This window comes from Mandrillus leucophaeus, unplaced genomic scaffold (assembly GCF_000951045.1).
Source record: "Mandrillus leucophaeus isolate KB7577 unplaced genomic scaffold, Mleu.le_1.0 Scaffold18, whole genome shotgun sequence".
Classification (NCBI taxonomy): domain Eukaryota; kingdom Metazoa; phylum Chordata; class Mammalia; order Primates; family Cercopithecidae; genus Mandrillus; species Mandrillus leucophaeus.
In genome coordinates, this window is record NW_012101809.1 from 4,564,220 (window position 1) to 4,586,107 (window position 21,888).

Genomic DNA, 21,888 nt, shown 5'->3' on the forward strand with positions numbered 1-21,888 from the left:
AAAAAAAAAAAAAAAAAGTTGGGGGGATGCACTTAGTGATTGAGTTCGATGAAAATGGTGAATTCAATTGTTAGTATTTTTTGAAGAGTTTGGGAGAGTTTACCAGTACACGTCCAGATCTCAGTGGGTGTTTGAAATTTAAGTGTCATGGTTCTTTGGTCCTTTTTCCATCCTTCATTAGGACTTAAGTTTATACAGCTTCTTAGAGATACCTTAGCATCTCTTCCATTAACACCACCAAAATAATCCATTTGTTGCTGTTTTTATTTCTGGTTACCAACCAAACTGTTTTATAGAGGAACTGATAGGATAATTACAGCCTCTTACAACAGGGTAGCTAATTCCTTCTCACTGTAACATAATTCAGTAGATGAGGTGGGAAGGTCAGTTCATTCTGAACTTCCTTTGAGTGGCTTTGGTGTGGGTTGACAGGAGTCCTTGTTTTATCACAGTCTCACTTAATAGAGCTCTATCCTTGGCATGGAGGCCAAAGTGGATATTAGTCGATAAAATGCTAATGTGATCAAATGTGTAGATTCAAACTTGGGAAAGTGTTGTGTTCATGTGACCCTGTGTTTGGGCAGCATTGTGGTGTCTGGAAGCAGGAGTGAGGAGTAGGAAAATGCCGAGGGTTAGCTAATTGCATGTCACTTTCTTACAGTCCTTCTTAGAAACTTCTGTTTGCGAGTTTACTAATATAGTACCCTGATTCATCTTCTAAATTTAGTTTTCCTCAATTGTTTTTTTTTTCCTCTCTGGAGATATATAAGCTTGAAACTCTGAGTGCACTGTTGGGAATTTAGTTTATTTACTGCGGTAAGGGAATAAAACATTCATGTTTCTCATAAGTGTGAGATGTGAATATTCCTTAAGCCTGAAGAAACTGGATACATTGAAGACTGTCACAGGAGGAATTGGAAGATTGACATTGTGAATTTCAGTGGTAATATTAGAAACGATGTGGTTTTCAGTTGTCTCCTTTTGTACAGTTAGCATTTATGAAGTTGTGATTCAGTAATGCTTTATTGCTGTATAAGAAAGCCATGGGTCTAAAAATCTTATGGATAGGGGACTTCATAATCTCTGTCCATTTACAAGTAAATCTTTTAAGATATTTTTGATAAGACATGTATATTTACCTGTGTTTGTGTACCAATTTGTGTTAAATACATATAGAAAGGTGACAAGTTTTTTGAACTGTTAGGCTGATAATGCCATGGGGGTTTTATAAGTAGTGTGTATATGTTTGATGAACAGGACTTACGGAGATGTTTGGTGAAAAACATGATCTTGCAGACAGACAATTATCTAAGGTACGAAGAGAAGAGCAAAATGAAACACCCTCACAGTTTTGGTCAATCTGGCATAGTTGCCATCATTACAAAGCGTATTCTACATAGTATGTCACTGAGCCAACACTGGAAGTTCCTGCCACTTTAGGGAGCATGTTCCACTTTTTTTCATTTTTATTTTTTATTTTTTTATTTTTTTTTGAGATGGAATCTCGCTCTGTCACCCAGGCTAGAGTGCGATGGTGTGATCTAGGCTCACTGCAACCTCCACTTCCCAAATTTAAGCAATTCTTCTGCCTCAAGCTCCCAGGTAGTTGGGATTACAGGCATGCTCCACCACACCTGGCTAATTTTTGTATTTTTAGTCGAGATGGGGTTTCACCTTGTTGGCCAGGCTGGTCTTGAACTCCTGACCTCAAGTGATCCACCCGCCTCGACCTCCCAAAGCACTGGGATTACAGGCATGAGCCACCGTTCTGGCCTCCGCTGCATTTCAAGAGCACTAAATAAGAAGGAAGCAGTAGTATCTGCCTTCCCCTTTCTGGCCTCAGTGCCGGTGAGATGCTCTCCCTTCAGGAAAAAACCCTTTAAGTAACTGATAGGAATATAATTGTAAATAGAAACACATCATTTTTTAGTTTAGGTCCTAGATAAGATAAATTCCAAATTATTCAAGGAAAATGACCTAAGTAAACAAGAGTATTTTGTAAGTTACCATGTATATACCTCCCACTACATATGCATGAAAAAGCCAAAACTTCAAGTTATCTGAAAAAGTAGATCCTTTACACTAAAATGCATTTCAGAAGCAAAAAAGACAGTTAAAAGCACAGTAAATCATGGAAAAAACTTTATTGGCTCTACATGCTTTAAATAATAAAATACATATGTAAGTAGAAATAGGAACATAATTTTGGTGGAAGTGTTTTTTACACCATCATAAAAGATCAGGCATACTGAAAAAAGTCAGTTTTAAACTGAATAACTCGTAAAATAGAATTAACAGATTTAGAGAAAATTAAACATAAGCTTTTTTGAAAGTATATTTCTCTTGATTATGTGGGCTGGGTGTGGTGGCTCATACCTATAATCCCAGCACTTTAGGAGGTCAAGATAGGAGGATCGTTTGAGGATCGTTTAAGGCCAGAAGTTTGACATCAGCCTGGGTTACAGAGCAAGATCCCCTTCTCTACAAAAATTTTTTTAAAAATTAGCCGGGCTTGGTGACCTGTGCCTACAGTCCCAGCTGCTCAGGAGGCTGAGGCAGGATTGCTTAAGCCCAGGTGTTCGAGGCTGCAGTGAGCTATGATGGTGCCACTGTACTCCAGCCTGGGTGAAAGAGTGAGAATGTCTCAATAAAAAAGCTATGTGACTCATAAAATTGATCATTTATCATGTTACAGTGTACATGCTAGTAAATACAAAAAGAAATTTCATAAAACTACCTGAATCGATCATAATGAAATAAAATTAGAAATAAAAAATACATAAAAGTGCTGGGTGTGGTGGCTCATGCCTGTAATCCCAGAACTTTGGGAGGTTGAGGTGGGTGGATCACTTGAGTCCAGGAGTTCGAGACCAGCCTGGGCAACATGGTGAAACCCTGTCTCTACAAAAATACAAACATTAGCTAGGAGTGGTGGCTGCTACTTGGGAGGCTGAGGTGGGAGAATCGCTTGAGCCTGGCAGGCAGAGGTTGCAGTGAGCCGAGATGGTGCCACTGCACTCCAGCCTGAGGGACAGAGTGAGACCCCATCTCCAAAAAAATAAGATAAATTTAAAGAAAAGGCCGTATATTAAAAAATACTAAGCCATGTTAAAATTGTGATAAATTCTTTTATGTAGGCTTATATTCAAGACACAGAACACAGTGTATAATGTCCTCTCATTTTTGTAAAAGAAATAAACATGCATCTACATGAATTATCTTCAGAAGGTTACCCAAGAAACTGGTAACAGCAAGTCTCTCTAAGGAGGCAACTTGGAAGGCTGGAAATAGGGTGGAAGGAAGACTGCCTTCTTCCTTGTATAGTTTAACTTTCTCACCTCATGCATGTACTATTTAAGTAATTTTAAAATAGAGCTAATGGCAAAATAAAAGTCCTAAATAGCAACTGAGTTAGAGAAAACATATAGAATATAATAAAATATATATAGTATTACCATAAAAGTCTATTTTTAAATAATGTAAATACCATATAGGTGGTCTGTCAGTTTTAAGAAATCTTATTCCTCTAAGTACTTAAAAAGAAAATAGAGAACTATAATTATGTGAAAAAAGAGCAAAGCAGCAAACTAAAAAATAACAAATTAGTAAAGATTGTTAAACTGGCCAGGCGTGGTGGCTCACGCCTGTAATCCCAGCACTTTGGGAGGCTGAGGCAGGCGGATCACTTGAGGTCAGGAATTTGACACCAGCCTGGCAAACATGGTGAAACCCCATCTGTACTAAAAATGCCAAAATTAGCTGGATGTGTTGGCGTGCGCCTGTGGTCCCAGCTACTCAGGAAGCTGAGGCCCAAGAATCACTTGAACCCAGAAGGCGGAGGTTGCAGTGAGCCAAGATTGCGCCACTGTGCTCCAGCCTGGGCAACAGAGTGAGACTCTGTCTCAAAAAATATATAATAATAATAATAATAATTTAAAATTGAAAATGCCTTATAACCCATAAATACAATCAAGATTTGGCTCTTTAAAAATGTCAACAAAGTCAGTCTTCTATTGGCATAATTGATGTGATAAAAGATAAAAAAAAAAGTTCTCTCCTCCCCCATAAAAGCAGCTAGAATAAAAGGATTTGCTAGAAAAAATATTCAATCTTCAAAAAACTCACAATTTCTATATTATAGAACAAGATGGCATGATAGTCAATTGCATTCTTTAAGGGTGATATGGGCTTAATCCTAAATCCTAAGATCTGATAATATAGGCCAATCTCACTTGTCAACATTGATATAGAATTTCTAAATAAAATGGTAGCAGATAGCAACACACACCCAGGATTACTGACTTGTGGCTGCGACTGAACTGGATTTGTTTTAGGAATGCAGTGCCAGTTTAAGAACAACAAAACCAAAATATGTCACATTAATTGGGAAAGTAGTGAAAAAAATTCTGATTTATATCAGTAGATGTCAGAAAGACAGTTGACAAAGTTAAGCATCTATTACTGATTTTAGAAGACAGATACCCCATCCCTTCACATTTTTAACTGTGAATGGTGGACAAAAAAGAAAAAGTACAATAAATCATATCCTAAACTGGCAGCCTCCCATCTAAATAAATCATTGCTTTACAAAGGTATCTATGCAAATATATTTATAGCAAATCTATTAACTATAAAATAGTAGAAACAGTTCATATCTTTTGTTTTTTTTTTTTTTTTTTTTTTTTGAGACGGAGTCTCGCCCTGTTGCCCAGTCTGGAATGCAGTGGTGCAATCTCAGCTTACTGCAACCTCCGCCTCCCGGGTTCAAGTGATTCTCCTGCCCCAGCCTCCCAAGTAGCTGGGATTACAGGCATGTGCCACTACGCCCAGCTAATTTTTGTATTTTTAGTGGAGACAGGGTTTCACTATGTTGGTCAGGCTGGTCTCGAACTCTTGACCTCGTGATCCGCCCACCTTGGCCTCCAAAGTGCTGGGATTACAGGCGTGAGCCACTATACCCAGCCCAGTTCATATCTAACTAATTAAAGTGAGATGATGATAATATGAGGGATCACTATGTAGTAATGGAAGAAGTGGAAAGCATGTGCAAAAATGTCAAGTAAAAAAAGAGTGTGTTCACAGTGATTATAACTGTTATGAACCATTTTCCTAATAAAAGTAGAGCAGTAGGCTGGGCGTGACGGCTCACACCTGTTAATTCCAGCACTTTGGGAGGCTGAGGCGGGTGGATCACTTGAGGTCAGACTGGCCAGTGTGGTGAAACCCTATCTCTACTAGAAATACAAAAAAAAAGCCAGGCATGGTGGTGCATGCCTGTAGTCCCAGCTACTTGGGAGGCTGAGACAGGAGGATCGCTTGAACCTGGGAGGCTGAGGTTGCAGTGAGCCAAGATCATGTCACTACACTCTAGCCTGGGTGACAGAGGGAAACTCCGTCTAAAAAAAAAAAAAAAAGTAATGGATCATTGTATAATTTATGCAGTTGGTGAGGATTTGTTGGTTCTTTGGGGAGTAATATGTCTAAATGAACTAATAAAAAATAGTATGATTGCTTTTCCACAGCACATAACCATATTATAATTTAGGAAACATAAAGAATAACTAAGAAATACGTGAAAACATAAGGAAAACAAAAGAAATACCTGTTTTATTTGCCATTACATAACCTACAGAAAGGAATACTTCCCCCCCCCCCGGAGTTAATTTTTTTTATTGGTTTCATGCCCCAAATTAATGTTCCTCCTTCCCTCTCCCTCTGCCTCATTCCCTGTGCCTCATTCCTTCTGCCTGCCTCCTACTTCATCCACACTTTTTTTTTTTTTTGAGATGGAGTCTTGCTCTGTCGCCAGGTTGGAATGCAGTGGCGTGATTTCGGCTCACTGCAACCTCTGACTCCCTGCCTGGTTCAAACGATTCTCCTGCCTCAGCGTCCCGAGTAGCTGGGATTACAGGCATGCACCACCATGCCTGGCTAATTTTGTATTTTAGTGGAGACGGGGTTTTTCCATGTTGGCCAGGATGGTGTCGATCTTTGACCTCATGATCTGCCTGTCTCGGCCTCCCAAAGTGCTGGGATTACAGGTGGGAGCCACTGTGCCCGGCCCATCCACACTCTTTTTTTTAGAGCATCTGACATGGATTCAAAAGGGACTTTTCCCTATAAACAGGGGTCGTCCTCTTGTGGAGATGGCAGGTGGCATCTTAGATTTATACAGCCCTTGACAATGCTTAGTATGCCTTCACCCTTCACCTGATATGGGAAGGAGAATTTAAGCTTTTAATAGCAACCTCCTCATGGGTTTTTAAGTTGCATGGTCTGTGTACCCCAGTGCAGTAACGGATCCTCAATCTTGAGTCAAGCACAGATAACACACCCATTTTACTTGGACACCCAGCATTGAAACTTTTAAAATTGTACTACTTAAGTATATGTCAATGTAAAATTGACTAGGTATAAGCTCCCTTTGCTTTAGAACTCTCATATAGAACTATAAACCAAAACTATTAAATGAATAAACTCTCAATGTGTAGGTGATATTTGGCTGATCCGGAAGGGCCCTGTCCCAGGGCTGTGGAGGGCTGCTGCAGTGCAAGCTCCCTTGCAGTCAGCACACCTGGGCCTTTGTGTGTCCAAGATGACCGCACCCTCCAGCCCTTTGCCAAATCTGAGCTACTTTGAATGTTTCTATGGTGTGTTGTGCTATAATTTGGCCTCCACTGGGTGTGACTGAATTACTTCCCTGTTAAATCCCACTCTGTTTCCTACTCATTAGCTTAGTGCTTCTTACAGTTTAATGTGCAGAGGATTCACCTGTGGGTCTTGTTGAACTGCAGATCCTTCAGTACGAAATGAATGCTTCTGTAGGTCTGGGGTGGAGTCTGAGATGCTGCGTTACCAGCAAGCTCCCAGCTGACAGTAGCAAGGCTTAGCTGTGATGCTCCAAGTAATACCACGTGGCACCAGAGTGGCCAAGGTGGCTGCTGGCACTGACATCTGGTGGTAGCACTTGATTGGAAAATGGTCAGTCAGATGGTCCAAAATGTGTCTAGATTAATGTTAACTATCAACATTTTGAAAAGTAAATTTAGCAAACTTGCTGAGTCTGGCCATTCCATCACAGGCTCCAGATTGAAAGCATTGCTAGAGAGTGTTGGGGCACCAGGTCTCCCCAGGCTTTGAGTGGGCATCTTTGGGTGCTGCCACCCCTCTCGGTTAATACAACCCAGTCTCTGTGCCCCTGGCATCTCCCCACCTCCTTTCAGGAGTCAGGCCCCCCTGAATACTTTGTGATGGCGATTTGAAAAACAAGACAGTGAGCGGGAGACCAGGTGGCCGCTCAGCATGTGGCACATGGGGAAGTCCCACCTCGGAGCCACATGCACTGATCCTCTGGTTGGCGCTGTCTGCACCAGTGTGGTTGGGCCCACGCTGGCTAGGGAAGCTTAGGATTCCACTTTGAAGCCAGGCGTGGCACGGGCTGTTGAGTAGGTTGTGGACACTTAGAAACTTTGAGAAGAGGTTATCTGATACCTTTGTCCAAAGAAGGGCAGGATGCTGTGAGAGATACTTTACTCAGGAAGCCAACTTTGCTGGTCCAGTGAGGCCTTCTTCCAAGTTAGTCAGTTTATAAGCACGAAGCCCTACTTCCCTCTGGGAATTCTTGGAATTCATCATGTCCTGTCCTGGTTTTTTTGGTGACACGCTTGACTAGGGTAAACTTACAAATGTTTCAAAAGTAAAATCATTATGTAGCTTCCTTATATGGAAAAAGTTGTCATCTGAAAAGATACCTAATTAATCTCAAGCCAGGTGAGCCATCTCCTCCTGGGCCCTAATTTGTATACTGGTAAGGTTATTTGAAAATGATTGTTTTTTGGAACCACTAACACGTAAATGAATAAGATATGTTTACCGGATGTTTTTAAAACTTGCCTGCCAGAAAAGTTTAAATCCTATAGAGAGGGATGCAGAGGGGTGGGCAGGTTTGAAAACTCTTGGAATTGTAGAGTCATAGAATGCTCTTATAGAACTGAAAGAGCTGCAGGTACCCTTTAATCTATTACAATTTTTTATGAAGTAAAATTACTGTAATGTGATAACTCTTCCTAAGTGCTGAGATATTTTTAACAAAGTTTTTGTCAGTTTGAGGCAGAATGAGAAAAATGCAGTTGCAATGAGCTTTTCATAAAGCTATGTGTGTTCAGTTTGAAGACCTGTTACTCTGAAATGATATGTTTTCTAAATTTGAGGGGTTAAATGTCTGGTCTTTTATGAAATGATGGTAACAGTAGATAACTGGGTTTTGGGTTTTTTTTTTTTTTTTTTTTCCTGAGACAGTGCCTCACTATTTCGCCCAGGCTGGTCTTGAGCTCCTGACCTCAAGCAATCCTCCTGCCTCAGCCTCCCCAGTAACTGGGATTACAGGTGTGAGCCACTGTGCCTGGCAATGGTTGTGTTTTTTTAAATAAATACCTTTATTTTGCCCAGGCACGGTGGCTCATGCCTGTAATCCCAACACTTTGGGAGACTGAGGAGGGAGGAGCAGCCAGGAGTTCAAGACCAGCCTGAGAAACATAGTGAGACCCTGTCTCTATGAAAAAAATAGAAAAAATTATTTGGGCATGGTGGTGCACGCCTGTAGTGCCAGCTGCTCAGGAGGCTGAGGTATAAGCATTGCTTGAGCTCTAGAGTTCAAGGCTGCAGGATTCTTACCGCAGGTGTAGTGAGCCGTGATTGCACCACTGCACTCCAGCCTGGGTGACAGAGCAAGACCCTGTCTGAAAAAAATAAATTTTAAAACCATCTTTATGAAAAACAAATTTGGCAACCCCATGTCTTTCCCTGTATCTGTCTTTGTAGAGGTGTGTCTTACTGGCCATTAGGATGGAAATGTCTAGGAATACACTGAGCTAGCGTATCCACCCTGTAACAGTGGATCTCGACTAGATGGAGTCCAGAGGGAAGATGGCAGATCCTCCCCTGCCTGGGATCCTGTCTGGAAGGACAGAGGAAGCATCAACTGGAATGGCAGTGGTCTGGAGTTTTGAGTCTTGCAGCTGCCCTTGCTTAATCGGCCGACTCAGCTACACTGCCTTTGAGGGAGTCCCTTGAGAGGCCAGGCACACAGTTTCCAGGGCTGGGGCCACTCGTCACAGACAGAGCCTTAAAGCAATGATTCCCAAAGTTTGCGGCTTGCTAGAATCACCTGGAGAGCTTTTTAAATAAAATCCTCATGCCCAGATTCACCTATATCATTAAATGAGAATGCCCGAGGGCCACAGCCAGAGTCAGTAATTTGGGAATCTCTGCTTTGAGTGTGCAAGGCAGAGCTTCATGCCTGAGTGGAACCACTGCACACTTCCAAGAGACAGATGGTGTGAACCTATGGATTAAACAGAGGGGAAAAAAGATGCATGGTTTTCTGTTTTATAGTCATGTTTTGGTAGTGCCAGCCCTACTGGGCCTGACAGTTTATCTCCAAAGAATAGTGACCTGCCATCTCTCTGCAGGGACACAACACGAAAGCCCCTGTAACTTGTACAACAAATGCTCCAGATAACTGGAGACCCCCAGGAATGGAAGTCACCATGAGGCTCCACTGCATTTGACCCTTCCTCCCGATTTCCTGCACGGAGGGTCAGCCTCAGAGCTGGTCACGCAGCCACTCTTGAGGTTACAAACTACAAAGCAGACATTTGCAGCCAGCACATAAGTGTCAGTTCAGGAAGAGATGGACACAGAATTGGGGAGACACGTACCGCAGCCACTCCTGTGTTTGTTGCTATCTCTGAACCTTGTTCCTCCCCTCCTCTCTGAAGGGACCCTACTTCAGGGACTTCCCCAGCACCCAGAGTCCCGAATTTTCAACAGCCTTCCTGTGGTCCCACAGATGGGGACGTCCTGCTGCCTGTCCCTCTCCTGCCGGGACCACCGTGCCCCCACTGAATCCTCTGTGGGGTAGGAAAGCCTCCTGCAGCCCCCAGCGGCCTGTGGTCAGTGATACTGCTCCCCGGCGGCCTTGAGCACCTGAGGCCCTGACCGTCCTTGCCCCTGGAATTCTCCTGTCCCCTGCTCTTCTGCCATGGTGCTGCTCTCTGGGCCTCCCTTGTCAGGCTCTGCCGTGGTCCTGTTACGGTTTCAGTTTTCCCTCCTGCTCTCAGTTGTGGGCCACGCTTCAGTCCTTTTCCTGTCTCAGGTCCATGTCTCCAGCCCTGACCTCTCTCTAGACCTTCTTTCTCCCACTCGTGGTGTCCGTGTTCCTCAGCCCCTCCCGATGGGCCTCTGGTTCCTATACTCCTGTCTCCCTGATGGCTTCTCTGAATCCCTTATCAATAGCTTCTCTACTGCAGTCCCTCCTCAGCCCTGTGGCCGCCACCCTCGCAGAAGCAAACTCTGTTCCTCCACCCAGGACCCAACCACGCCAGCCCATCGCCTGGGGATCTGCTCACCCAGCTGCCTTCCAGACCTGCCCTCACTCCTCCCTGCAAATCCAGAGCCTGGCTGGCCGCTGCTGCCGCCCTGGGCTTCCCCCGTGCTGTCCCCTTCTCTTGGTCATCCACAGCTTTTCCTTCCTGTGTGTGATTTGTCTTTATGTAAGAACAAGAAGTAAGATTTTTCTGGGAGCTTCTGTTTCCAATGTCTTTTTCCTCATGCTGAGCTCTTGTGTGCCATGTTGTGGGCCATTGCTTCTCAGGTGCTCACCTGTCCCTGCTGCATGGTCAGCCTGTGGGGGATGACAGCTGTCATCTCCGACTCCACAGTGTCACCTGTAGGGCCCTGCCCGTGTGGGGAGGATTTTCATTACCTGCCCATTTGCAGGTGAATTTTATATCATGGGTAGAGTTATAAGTTTATACAGCAAGATAATTGGCTAGGGACTGGTGAACTGTCATTTCTGTTGAACATGAAAACCTGAAAGGCAGTAGTTCATCTTCTGAAGAAATGGCCCAAGAAAGAGCTTTCATAATTGGAAACTTAATATAAAATAATAGTTTGCATCAGGTGGCGTAGCATCTTTTTTTTTTTTTTTTTTTTTTGAGATAGGGTCTCATTCTGTGGCCCGTGCTGTAGTGCAGTGGCACAATCACGGCTCACTGCCTCACAGGTTCAAGTAATCCTCCCAAGTAGCTGAGACTACAGGTGCACGCCGCCATACCTGGCTAATTTTTGTATTTTTTGTAGAGATGGGGTCTTGCTGTGTTGCCCAGGCTGATATTGAACTCCTGGGCTCAAGCAATCTGCCCGTCTCGGTCTCCCAGAGTGCTGAGATTATGGGTATGAACCACTGCTCCCAGCCTCTTAGCACCCTGATGAAGAGCTTGTTCTTTACTAAATGTTGCTGATCCCCCCTCCCTTGATTTGTGGGAGGGGAGTGATTTGTCTGCTGCGTTGAGTTGTGCGCATTAAATGAATTCATAAAACACTGATGTGTTAGCACAATTCCTTTTCAATACATGACATCTTAATTTTTGTTCACCCACTGTAAAGGATGCCTCACACAGTTGTAGTAATGGGAACAAGAGCATTTCTGACCCTTAGCCTGAAAATCTAAAAGTGAAACTGACTTATGAGAGCATTTCAGTAGCCCAGAAAACACAGTGAACACCTACCATGCAGCGATTATAGTGGACCCTAGGGTTCCAGGGATGAATAAGACACTCTGTCCCAAAAGAACTCATCAAGGTAAACGAGAAGTTGTAGACAAGTTAGCGAAAGTGAAGAAAAGGGAAAATCTTAGGGGGAGGAGAGGGGAACTTTGTTTTAACAGAAGGAGACTTTCTTCAAAGTGCTTTTCCAAGACAGGAGAAAAATCCCCTGGAGCTTAAGTGCCTCCAGGAGTGTAGACAGCAAGTTACCAGCCTGCGAGGGGTCTGTTCAGTGGTCAGAACACCGTGCTCGTGAGACGAGAGTGGGTTCTACCCAGGTTATTCCTCTCTGTTCCATGGCCACGAACCATGTCGGCCCTTGACCCTGATTCAGCCCCAGCTCTGGCTCCTTGGACAGCCATCGCCCAGCATCATCTTGGTGCTTGGTCCCACTGATGGAGCAAGAGTGCCGTCTTTTCATAGCTGGAGGCCTGAAGAATCCAAGAACTACAGATATTGGGAAGATACTAAGTGGACTCACAGAAAGTAAACATTACAGGCCAGGCACAGTGGCTCACGCCTGTAATCCCTTGGGGAGCACTTTGGGAGGCCGAGAAGTGAGACAGGATTACTGGAGCTCAAGAATTCAAAACCAGCCTAGGTAACATAGATCTATCTCCACAAAGAACATTGTATTTTAAGTTTTTAATATAAAAATTATTTTAAAAATAAACATCACATTTATACTGTCACCTCTGCACAATCAGCCAAATCCAGTTTTCATATTTAAAACGAATGAGACACCTCCTCTCAGTGGGAAAGATGAACTGAAGCTTTACTCCCTCAATAGTGTTGGGAAAGGAAATTCGACAAAAATCTAAGGAAGGACCAAATATTGTACAGAGTGTGCCAATAGGCTGTTGCAACTGGACTGAAAATACCTGCCTTTTCTCTCCACAGGGGAAAGTGGAAGTGGAAGCTGGGAAAGAAGGTATGAAGTTTGAAGCAAGCGCCTTCTCATACTACGGCGTGATGGCCCTGACAGCCTCTCCAGGTACGTTTGGTTCTCAGCCGCATAGGGCAGGGCCACATGTTAGGAAGTAAGGCCCCTCTCCTGCCATCTTTCTGTATCTGCCAGCTGACCCATGCATTTCCTTTTTGAACATTTTTTTGAAGTATATCATATATGCAGAAAATCTGCACAAATCCTAAGTATACACACCTCCATGAATTCTCACAAACTGAACACATGTGTAAAGCGGCACCCAGATCAAGAGACAGGACGTTACCAGCCTTACAGAACTCCCATCGCACTCCCTTTTAGTCACTGGTCCCCCAGAGTAACAGCTGTCTTGACTTCTCAGTTAGCCTAATTTTGCCTGCTTTTGAAGTTTGCATAAATGGAGACACTGTGTGTGTTACACAGAGGCTGGCTCCTTTCTCTCAGTGTCATGCTTGTCACGTCACCTCTGTTGCTGTATGTGATCACACTCTTATTTCCTCTTGCCATGTCTAGTATGCCACTATATGAATACACAGCAGTGCACGTGTCCTTTCATTGCTGATAGACATTGGGGTAGTCCTGTCTGGGGCTACTATGAATATGTGGCTTGGAACATTCTTGTACATGTCTTTGGGTGAATGTGTTTGTCCATTTCTGCTGGGTGTGCACCTGGGACTGGCACTACGGGTCAGAGGGTGTGCCTCCGGATTCAGCTCTTATGTACCCGCTTACCCCCAACCTGTGCTGTGTGAATTCCGGTTGCTCTGTATCCAGCACTTGATATTGTTGAGTCTGTTAAATGTTAGCAGTTTGGGAGGTCTTAATTTGCATGTTTCTGAGGATGAATGAGGTTGTTCCTATATACTGACTGCCTGTGGTGGCCGGCTCTTGTCTGGAGAACTGGCCAGTTGAGTCAGCCAGTTAAGGGTGAGTGGCCATGGGATTGACTAAGTTCTCTGAGCACAAGATTCCAAGATGCCAGCCAGCCAGATGTTCCCTCAGACATGAACACAGATAACCTGGTGGCTTGCTGGCCGCTGGGGATGGCACTGCTTGGCAGAGTGCACACGCTTGCTATTAACACCTTAGGCAGCCCGAACAGGTCGGGCAGGTCGACAGAGGTGCTGGAGTGCCACCTTGTGGCAAAAACACCAAATGATGTGTAGTTTTAGGAAACCTCATTTACAAACCTCAAACCTAAAAATAACCCATTTTAAAAGAATTCCTGAAAGCCAGGCTTCAAAGGGAAGTTTTTGTGACGTTGGTCTTCATCGACTGCTCTACCCAATAGTCTGAGGAACCCAAAGATGTTTTGGTTAGAAAGTCACTGAGACGTCAAGAATTCTATCGCATTTCTAAACTTCCTCTGTCCCAAACACCCCTTCTCACTATCCTGGTGCAGGTGTTTGAGTCCTGGGGGCACAGTGTTCCCACTGTCAACTGCTGACCAACACCCATACGCATTGTGAACATAGGCCTGTCTGACCCTACTTAATGAGTAGGTTTCTGTCGTAAACTTGAAGGTGACCTTCATTTTCACTGCTTAGTGACAGAGATGGGGTAGCTCTTACCTAGGCATGAGAAGACTTGGGTTGTGTAGCTTCAGCTACATCACAGGCAGGTCGTGTGATGTTGAGCGAGGCTCTTGGTCTCCGCCTTAAGAGGATATAATGATACCAGCTCATGTGATTATTAGAAGACTAGGATGCAGTGATCCTCACACAAGTGCCTTTTCCGCTTGAAAACACGAGGGGAAATGTGGGTATAGCAGAAAGGTGCCATGACTGTGACGAGTTTTGGCAGCTGATCTCGAATTAGCCCCAGGTGAGCAGAACCAGATTTATAAGATGACTTTGAAAAGAAACTAGGAGTGGGTTGTACATTTCTACCAATTACTGGTTCTGAAACATAAATATCAGCCCAGTTTCTGTTGAACTGTAATGGAAGGACAAGTCTCATTCAGAAGAGGATGTGGTGAGCAGCCCTCTGAGTCTGGAACTGCTAAGAAGGAAGGGGAAATCACTTGAGGTCAGGAGTTCGAGACCAGCCTGGTCAACGTGGTGAAACCCCATCTCTACTAAAAATACAGAAATTAGCCAGGTGTGGTGGCACATGCCTGTAGTCCCAGCTACTCGGGAGGCTGAGGCAGGAGAATCGCTTGAGCCTGGGAGGTGGAGGTTGCAGTGAGCCCAGAGCATGCCACTTTACTCCAGCCCCGGTGACAGAGTGAGACTCCATCTCAAAATAAAAAAGCGGGAGGAATTTCATTAATGGCATCTTATCTATTCCAAAGCCTAGTATTGTACTTAACTTTATGCTAAGATTTGGGATTTTGTATATTCATTGAGAAGCACAGTTAGTAGACATATCAAGGTAAAGTTTCTGTTTATTGATGTTCGCCGTCTGGGGAAAGCCTGCAATAATCAGTTCTTAAGAACTGCCTGCCCCAGAGGCGTGATTCCTGCTCAACATTTCAGGTTCTGAGACTTTTCAGTCTGATGGGGTGGTGAGAAGCGGTGATGAGGCTGACTCTGGTCTGCATTCCCAGGAAATCTGTGTATGCGTTCTTTACTTACTTTCCTCTATTTTGAGATTTGAAAGCATTCCTAACAATTCAGAGCTTCAGGTCAAAATTAAAATGAGCTAAAGTTGCACATATGAGAAGCTGTAGGCTGTGCAGTGAGTGAGTATTGGGGTGTAGGCACCAGCAGTTTGGGTCAGGTTCTTAGGGCAGTTGACTAATTGAGCTCCCCTTTTGTGCAGCTACTAGTGATTTAAGCCCTTAAGAGTCGCACCTTTTGAGCTATCAACCCCAATTAGTTATTATTGGCTTAAGAGATTTCGTGGTTAGTAACAAGCCCATGGGTAGGATTTCTCCTGGTCTTGGCCTCCCCGTATTCCTCTTCCTGGAAAGCAGTGTGTGCTGTTCTGTTTCTATACCGTACCGACTTGCATTTCTGCTACTGAATGCGCATATTGTATTGGTAGAACAAGTATCCCCTCCTGTCCCTTGACTACAGAGATCTCTTTTCTTGCCTTTTGATGTGATCTCACCCTGTTTTTCTCCATTTTTCAGTTCCTTTGTCCCTGTCTCGTACCTTTGTTGTCAGCAGAACAGAGTTGTTAGCAGCAGGTTCTCCAGGTAATTCTGCATGCTTCCTTTCCGTAATTCTCCCGATTGCCTCCCCTGCCCCCCATCACGCCTGGCTGGCTGGGTCTGCTCCCTTTACCTGGACAGGCTGTTTTCGTGTTCCTTGGAGCGCTAAAGCTCTAAGGTTCTGTAACTTTATAGCGAGCTCTCCAGGAAAGCATAAGCCGCAGCAGGTAGAGAGTCCAGAACACCGCAAAGTCGCCATGCACACAGTAGCCACGAAGCATGGAAAGGGAGGGCTGCTCTGGTGTGGATTGTTAGTGCTCCCTGCCCGCGCGGCTGACCTGGAATTTTCAGGTCAGCAGTAGGGGACTGTTCTTGGTTCTTATTCTGACCTCAGCAAGTCATGGTGCGTGGAGTTTGCAGAGGCCCTGAGGGCCTCAAACCCTGAGGCCGCTTTTATAGAGCCCATTTGCCAAAGGCCTGAGACCTGTAAACTCTTCTTGGTAAGCAAGAAAAATACCCCATCCACACAGGTGCACGACATTCCTGTCTCCTGGGTTCTTCCCACATCTGTGTGAGCGGAGCGTGAGCGCCTCTGCTGTCCCCCAGGCAGGCGGCCCTGCTTCTCCCCGCCACCTGACTTTGTTTTGGAGTGAACACCCAGCACATTCCTATCCCGCTGCTGCCGACTGCCCTGCAGGAGAGGGTGGCTGGGCCTAGCTAATACGTCCAGCCATTAAAAAGAAGGGAAAAGGCTTAATCTGTCTTTAATTAAAATTGCTGGGATTTCCTAGTTGGTAACACAACTTTCCTATATTTATCTTCAGAGTTTTTTCCATAATTACTATACTGTCATAAAACTTTGGAACATAAATTTGGCCACAAAACCTGACCTGAACTGGGGGTCAGTCACTACGGTTCTCGCTGTACTTGTTGTGAATCCTCGTCTGTCTCACCAAAAGTTAATGTGTTTGCAGACGAGGGCCGCCCCAGAATTACTGGGTGGTGTGTGTAACATGGGGTGTACAGACTGTATCACCTTCCAGAATTCAAACATCTCCGGCCCGCAAGGGCTTCAGATGAAGAATGTGGACCTTTATTATTACTATTTTAAGTAAGATGGCATTTGAGGCTCTGAGCAGTGGGCTGAAGCTCAGGGTTGCAGCACCCCTGCTCGCACTGGCGCCCGTCGAGCTGTGGAAGGGGACCCAGAAGGCAGGGCCTGCTCCTCCAGAGGGTGGCCATGGAGCCAGGCAGCAGGCTTTTGGCAAAGGAGAGGATCCACTCACACAAACGGGGCAGTGGGGTGAGAGGAAGCAGACTGAGTCTGGATGCTTTGGAAGATCAGAGAAATCGCCCTAAAATCCTCCTCAGGAGAGAACAGGAGACTCAAAAGTACTGCAGGAGACCTCAGACAAGCAAAGTACCTTGAAATGTTTTGTTTTTATAGCCTTCAAATGTTAACACAAACTGTTTCAAAGGCGTCTGTAGAAATGGTGATGAGATAGGTGGCCAAAGCACAGGGATACAGTAGGATCTCATTTCCAAAAAAACGGACTAATCTGTCACCCTGCGTGAAGTCACTGCATGTGCAAAGGCTTGGTCATGGGGTGGGCGCATGGTGGCAAGGTCCGAGAGGAAGCTGACAAGAAAGAATAGAAAATGCCAACTGGGCTCACTTACGGGGTACCTACTCTACTAATGTCAGACAAGCTGTACATTATCTTATTTTTAACCCTTGTCAGACCTTATAAGATGGGTACCAGGGCTGGGCACGGCACTCACGCCTATAATCCCAGCACTTTGGGAGGCTGAGGCGGGTGGATCACCTGAGGTCAGGATTTCAAGACCAGCTTGGTCAACACAGTGAAACCCTGTCTCTACTAAAAATACAAAAATTAACTGGGCATGGTGGTACACGCCTGTAATCCCAGCTACTCGGGAGGCTGAGGCAAGAGAATCGCTTGAACCTAGGAGGCGGAGGTTGCAGTGAGCCAAGATTGCACCACTGCACTCCAGCCTGGGTGACAAGAGCGAGACTGTCTCAAAAAAAAAAAAAAAAAAAAAGTCCACGTTTTACAGATAAAGAATCTGAAACTTAGCAAAATTGGGTCACCTATTCAAAGATCCATTCTGCTAAATATAAAAGTCTGATAAATTGTTAATTTGCCTTGTTCTCGTAGAAATGGAAACAAGGGGAACTGCCACTCTGAATTTAATTTGTCTAACAATGGAAAATTAGTTCATAAATTGACAATTGGAGGGAGAGTTAAGATACAAAAATTTTAGGAGAAAGTGACTGGGCGCAGTGGCTCACGCCTATAATCCCAGCACTTTGGGAGGCTGAGGCAGCCAGATCACTTGAGCTCAGGAGTTCAAGACCAGGCTGGGCAACATGGCAAAACTCCATCTCTACCAAAAATGTAAAAATTAGCTGGGCATGGTGGCACACACCTATAGTCCCAGCTACTCAGGAGGCTGAGGCAGGAGAATCCCCTGAGCCCAGGAGGTTGAGGCTACAGTGAGCCAAGATCACACTACTGCATTCCAGCCTGGGTGACAAAGCAAGACCCTGTCTCAAAAAAAAAAAAATTAAGAGAAAGCGAACTCATCACCGGAGATTCTTGGAGTACTTACGTTTTGTTCTGAGTGTCCTGTTTTAAGATGGCAATGGGGTAAGATGAACAGCTGCAGGATTTATCCTGCAGAAGAGACTTAAGTAGACCATTGCTCTCTCCACCTATCTAAGGGCTATTTTGAATAGCAGAGGAAGAAAAGGCACTAAAGCTCCACACAGAGGAAGCGAGGCTATCATTTGAAGTTAGGGAGGCACGTTTTGATGGGCGCGATGACAAACTTTCCCGATAGCCAAAGGGCAGGTGCAGCCAAGGGCCAGCTCCTCCGAGGGACACATTGCAAAGAGGAGCCAAGCGTCAGATGGGAGAATTGGTCCCCTCCAGTCCTGTGATAGGATGCAATTCAAGACCTGGCCAGGGTGGGTGCGCAGTTCCTATCTGCAATAGTTGGTTAGAAAAGTAAAAAGTGAAAGAAGCCTTGGTGAAGGGGCATTTTTTAATGACATTTCTATTAGAAGCCACAGTGAACTTCCCTTTAAGAGCAACAACACCCAGACTGGAGCGCCTTCCACTGTGTTTTAAGGGAGGGATGCTACAGAACCTCACTGAAGACTAGAGCGCCTAAGATAACTTATGCAAACACTCGTTAGGGGTTTGGGTTTGGTGTCTTCTAGTGTTCTTAAATTCCTGCGACATCCTCGGGCTCCCTGATGGGGGATTTTAATGGGGTCAGAGATGAAGATAATAGGTTCAGCTAGAGGGTATGGTATGAGCAGACAAGTATTTTGATCCCTTTATAATACCTACTGATTTAATATTCTCAAGAGTCCCTTGTTTTTACTTCCGGCAAAATAATGAAGTGCTGTCCTCTTGTGGCCTGTGTTTGATACCAAGCAGCTTCCGCATGTTGGGCCTTGGCCCGTCCTCGCCTGAGCATCTCACAGCACCCAGGAACGTTCCTCACGAAGGCACACAGTGCAGGGTCTTTGCTGTTAGAGACGTGGGAGGATTGTGTCTGTCACATACCCAGGGCCAAGCAGCTGAGATGGGCATATTCTGCTGGTACAGGGAAGCCCACGAGTCTGCCATATGTAGGAGACCCTCTGGCGTACTGTGCGGCCGAGACATCTGGAATCAGTTGGCTGGGCTTGTGTGGCATTTAGTATTTTTTATTTTGGAAAATAAAGAGCTGGTTTTATTGGCTGTATCTACTTCACTTAAACAGTTGGATTTTTCCCTCCTTTTCCAGGTGAAAATAAGTCCCCTCCTCGCCCATGTGGCTTGAATCACTCAGACTCCCTCAGTCGAAGCGACCGGATTGACGCCGTCACACCAACACTGGGGAGCAGCAATAACCAGCTCAATTCTTCGCTCCTTCAAGTCTATATCCCCGATTACTCGGTGCGAGCCCTTTCGGATCTGCAGTTTGTTAAGGTGAGAGACGTGAGTGCAGCATGGCTGGACCTGGCAGTTACGTGTCAACTTCCCTGGCAAATTGTCCGTTTTGCCCCTTGCCCTCCTCGGAGCTCTCCCTTTGTCACTCTGTGGTGCCCTGCCTTCCATTCTCAACTACAAACCCTGTCTTCATCTGTTGTGCCCAAGCCTCAGGTTGAGAAAAACGTTGATCTTCTTGGTTCTATCCAATGAGCTGCCAAATGAAATGTAGCTCTTTCGGGGAATGGGAGCCAGAGATCCTGGAAAATAGAGTAGCCCCTTTTCAAAGAGCTCCTGGGTGCGTGGCTCCCTGCCTGGCCCTGGGAAGGCTGAGGTCAGGAGACTCGGGAGGGTCTCGGCGAAAGCTCCAGCTCTGTCTTCTGCCCGGCAGTCAGGGTACTTACCTTGGTCTGAAATAAAGATGACTTTTGGAGAACAAACCAGCTTTAGCTGGGGGAAACCAGTTTCTGTTTTCTAGTCCCTAAAAGTTTGAGGCTATATTTGGAAGTGGGTTACATCAGTAAGAACTGACTTGTTCACCAAAGTCAACTTGACCTTTGAAAAGTGGCTCACTGCACCCAAGTGTGATTTTTCTCCTAGAGAGGCTGCTGTGGGCCTGTCAGGGGATTGAACATGTGGAGATAAGAAAACCTAAAAATAAGCATTATCTTGGTTTGTTTTCTGTGCCATCTTCTGGCCCCAGATCTCAAGACAGCAATACCAAAATGCCTTGATGGCATCCCGGATGGACAAAACCCCTCAGTCTTCAGACAGTGAAAACACTAAAATTGAATTGACTCTTACGGAGCTGCATGACGGGTTGCCAGACGAGACAGCCAACCTGCTCAACGAACAGAACTGTGTGACGCACAGTAAGGCCAACCACAGCCTGCACAACGAAGGCGCCATCTAGGCCGCACTGGCTGCACCCGCCCAGGCCTGCACCCACCCACGCCCGAGGGCCCGGCCCCGTCTGCCCATGACTTCACTGGTGTGAGCTTGTCCGCCATGCTGCACCCTGCAACATCCTGAGACCAAAGACCTTGTGCCCTTCCCAGGAGCCGCGGAGGAGGACGGTGAGGGGAGGAATGGAAACTAGAAATATGAAGTTGGCGGCCGGGGCATGGCGTTCAAGATTTTGGAGATGAACTGATTCCGCCCAAATAGAATCATGTTTATTTTTTCAGCTCTCCCCTTCATCGTTATTCACGCTCTCTGCCCTCGATTTGCATGAAGTTGAAAATTGTCGCGATTTATTTTTTCAAGAGATCATGTTTTTAAAGTGTCTTTTGCAGAGTTTTAAGTTGTTCTGTCTGAACTCTGCTGTGATCCCATGATGTGACCCTAATAGGCTGGACTTGCCCCTCCGGTAGCCTTCCTTGGCCCTCCCAGGGAGGAGCACCCTTCCTCTGTGCCCCAGTGGGCATCACTGTCGAACTCGCTGGCTGAATGAAGAAGACCGTGTTACTGCAGAACCTGCCAAGTGTGTCATCACTGTGGGGTGTAGCCTGCCTCAGAGGGACCTGCAGTCGCCTCTCTGAGCTCAGTGGTATTTTGAGAAGTTAATGTTTAATTGTACCCCTTTCCCTCAGGAAGATTTAACATTTGCTTGGGAATGTGATTTTGCTCCCACCCTAAGGAATTTTTATCACCAAAATGAATATTAATGAATTTAAAACCCATGGTTCATCATTGGCAAGAGGCAAGTTGACTTCATCCTGTCATTCCAGCCTGGGGTCTCCCAGCCAGCCCTCCTCCCTGACCCAGTGCCCAAGCTCACAGAGTGTCGCCGCCCACCTCCCTGGTCCTTGCTCTTGTTAACCCAAGATGCTGCTACACAGATGCCAAATGGAAATCTTCCACGGGGCTGTTCAGTAAACACGTGATGTGGAGTGCAAGCTCCTCCCCTTCCCGCTAGGACATACATTAACAGAAAAGGAGTCGGACCTTCTAGCTGCACTCTACTGTGTGCTGGGAAGGCATTTCTAGACCCATGTTTTTAAAGGAGGGAACTTTGGGGATTGCCAGCCCCTGCTCCTCCTCCCAGGGAGCCAACTGTCCCTCCTCCCCTGTCCCTGGGCCCATGGGGCCCGGCAGAGTGGCTGTGTCCCCTGCCTGAGGGCCTCTGCCTCCTCCCTCAGATGCGGCCCATGCCAGAGAGGCTGCCTGTACAGCCAGGGTCAGTTTGGCCCCAAACAGGGATTCAGAAACCAAATGCGTGTTGTGGCCATTTTA

General features: G+C 45.6%; 1 protein-coding gene across 1 annotated transcript in view; it reads left to right on the forward strand.

Moving 5' to 3' along the window:
* Positions 1–21,888, forward strand: part of CNNM2 (cyclin and CBS domain divalent metal cation transport mediator 2) — a 208,847-nt gene extending 186,959 nt beyond the window's left edge. The window contains exons 5-8 of the mRNA XM_011977492.1: positions 12,507–12,600; positions 15,626–15,691; positions 19,469–19,653; positions 20,357–21,888. Coding sequence (XP_011832882.1) covers positions 12,507–12,600; positions 15,626–15,691; positions 19,469–19,653; positions 20,357–20,566 — 555 coding nt within the window. The 3' untranslated portion in view covers positions 20,567–21,888. The remainder of the gene's footprint in view (positions 1–12,506; positions 12,601–15,625; positions 15,692–19,468; positions 19,654–20,356) is intronic.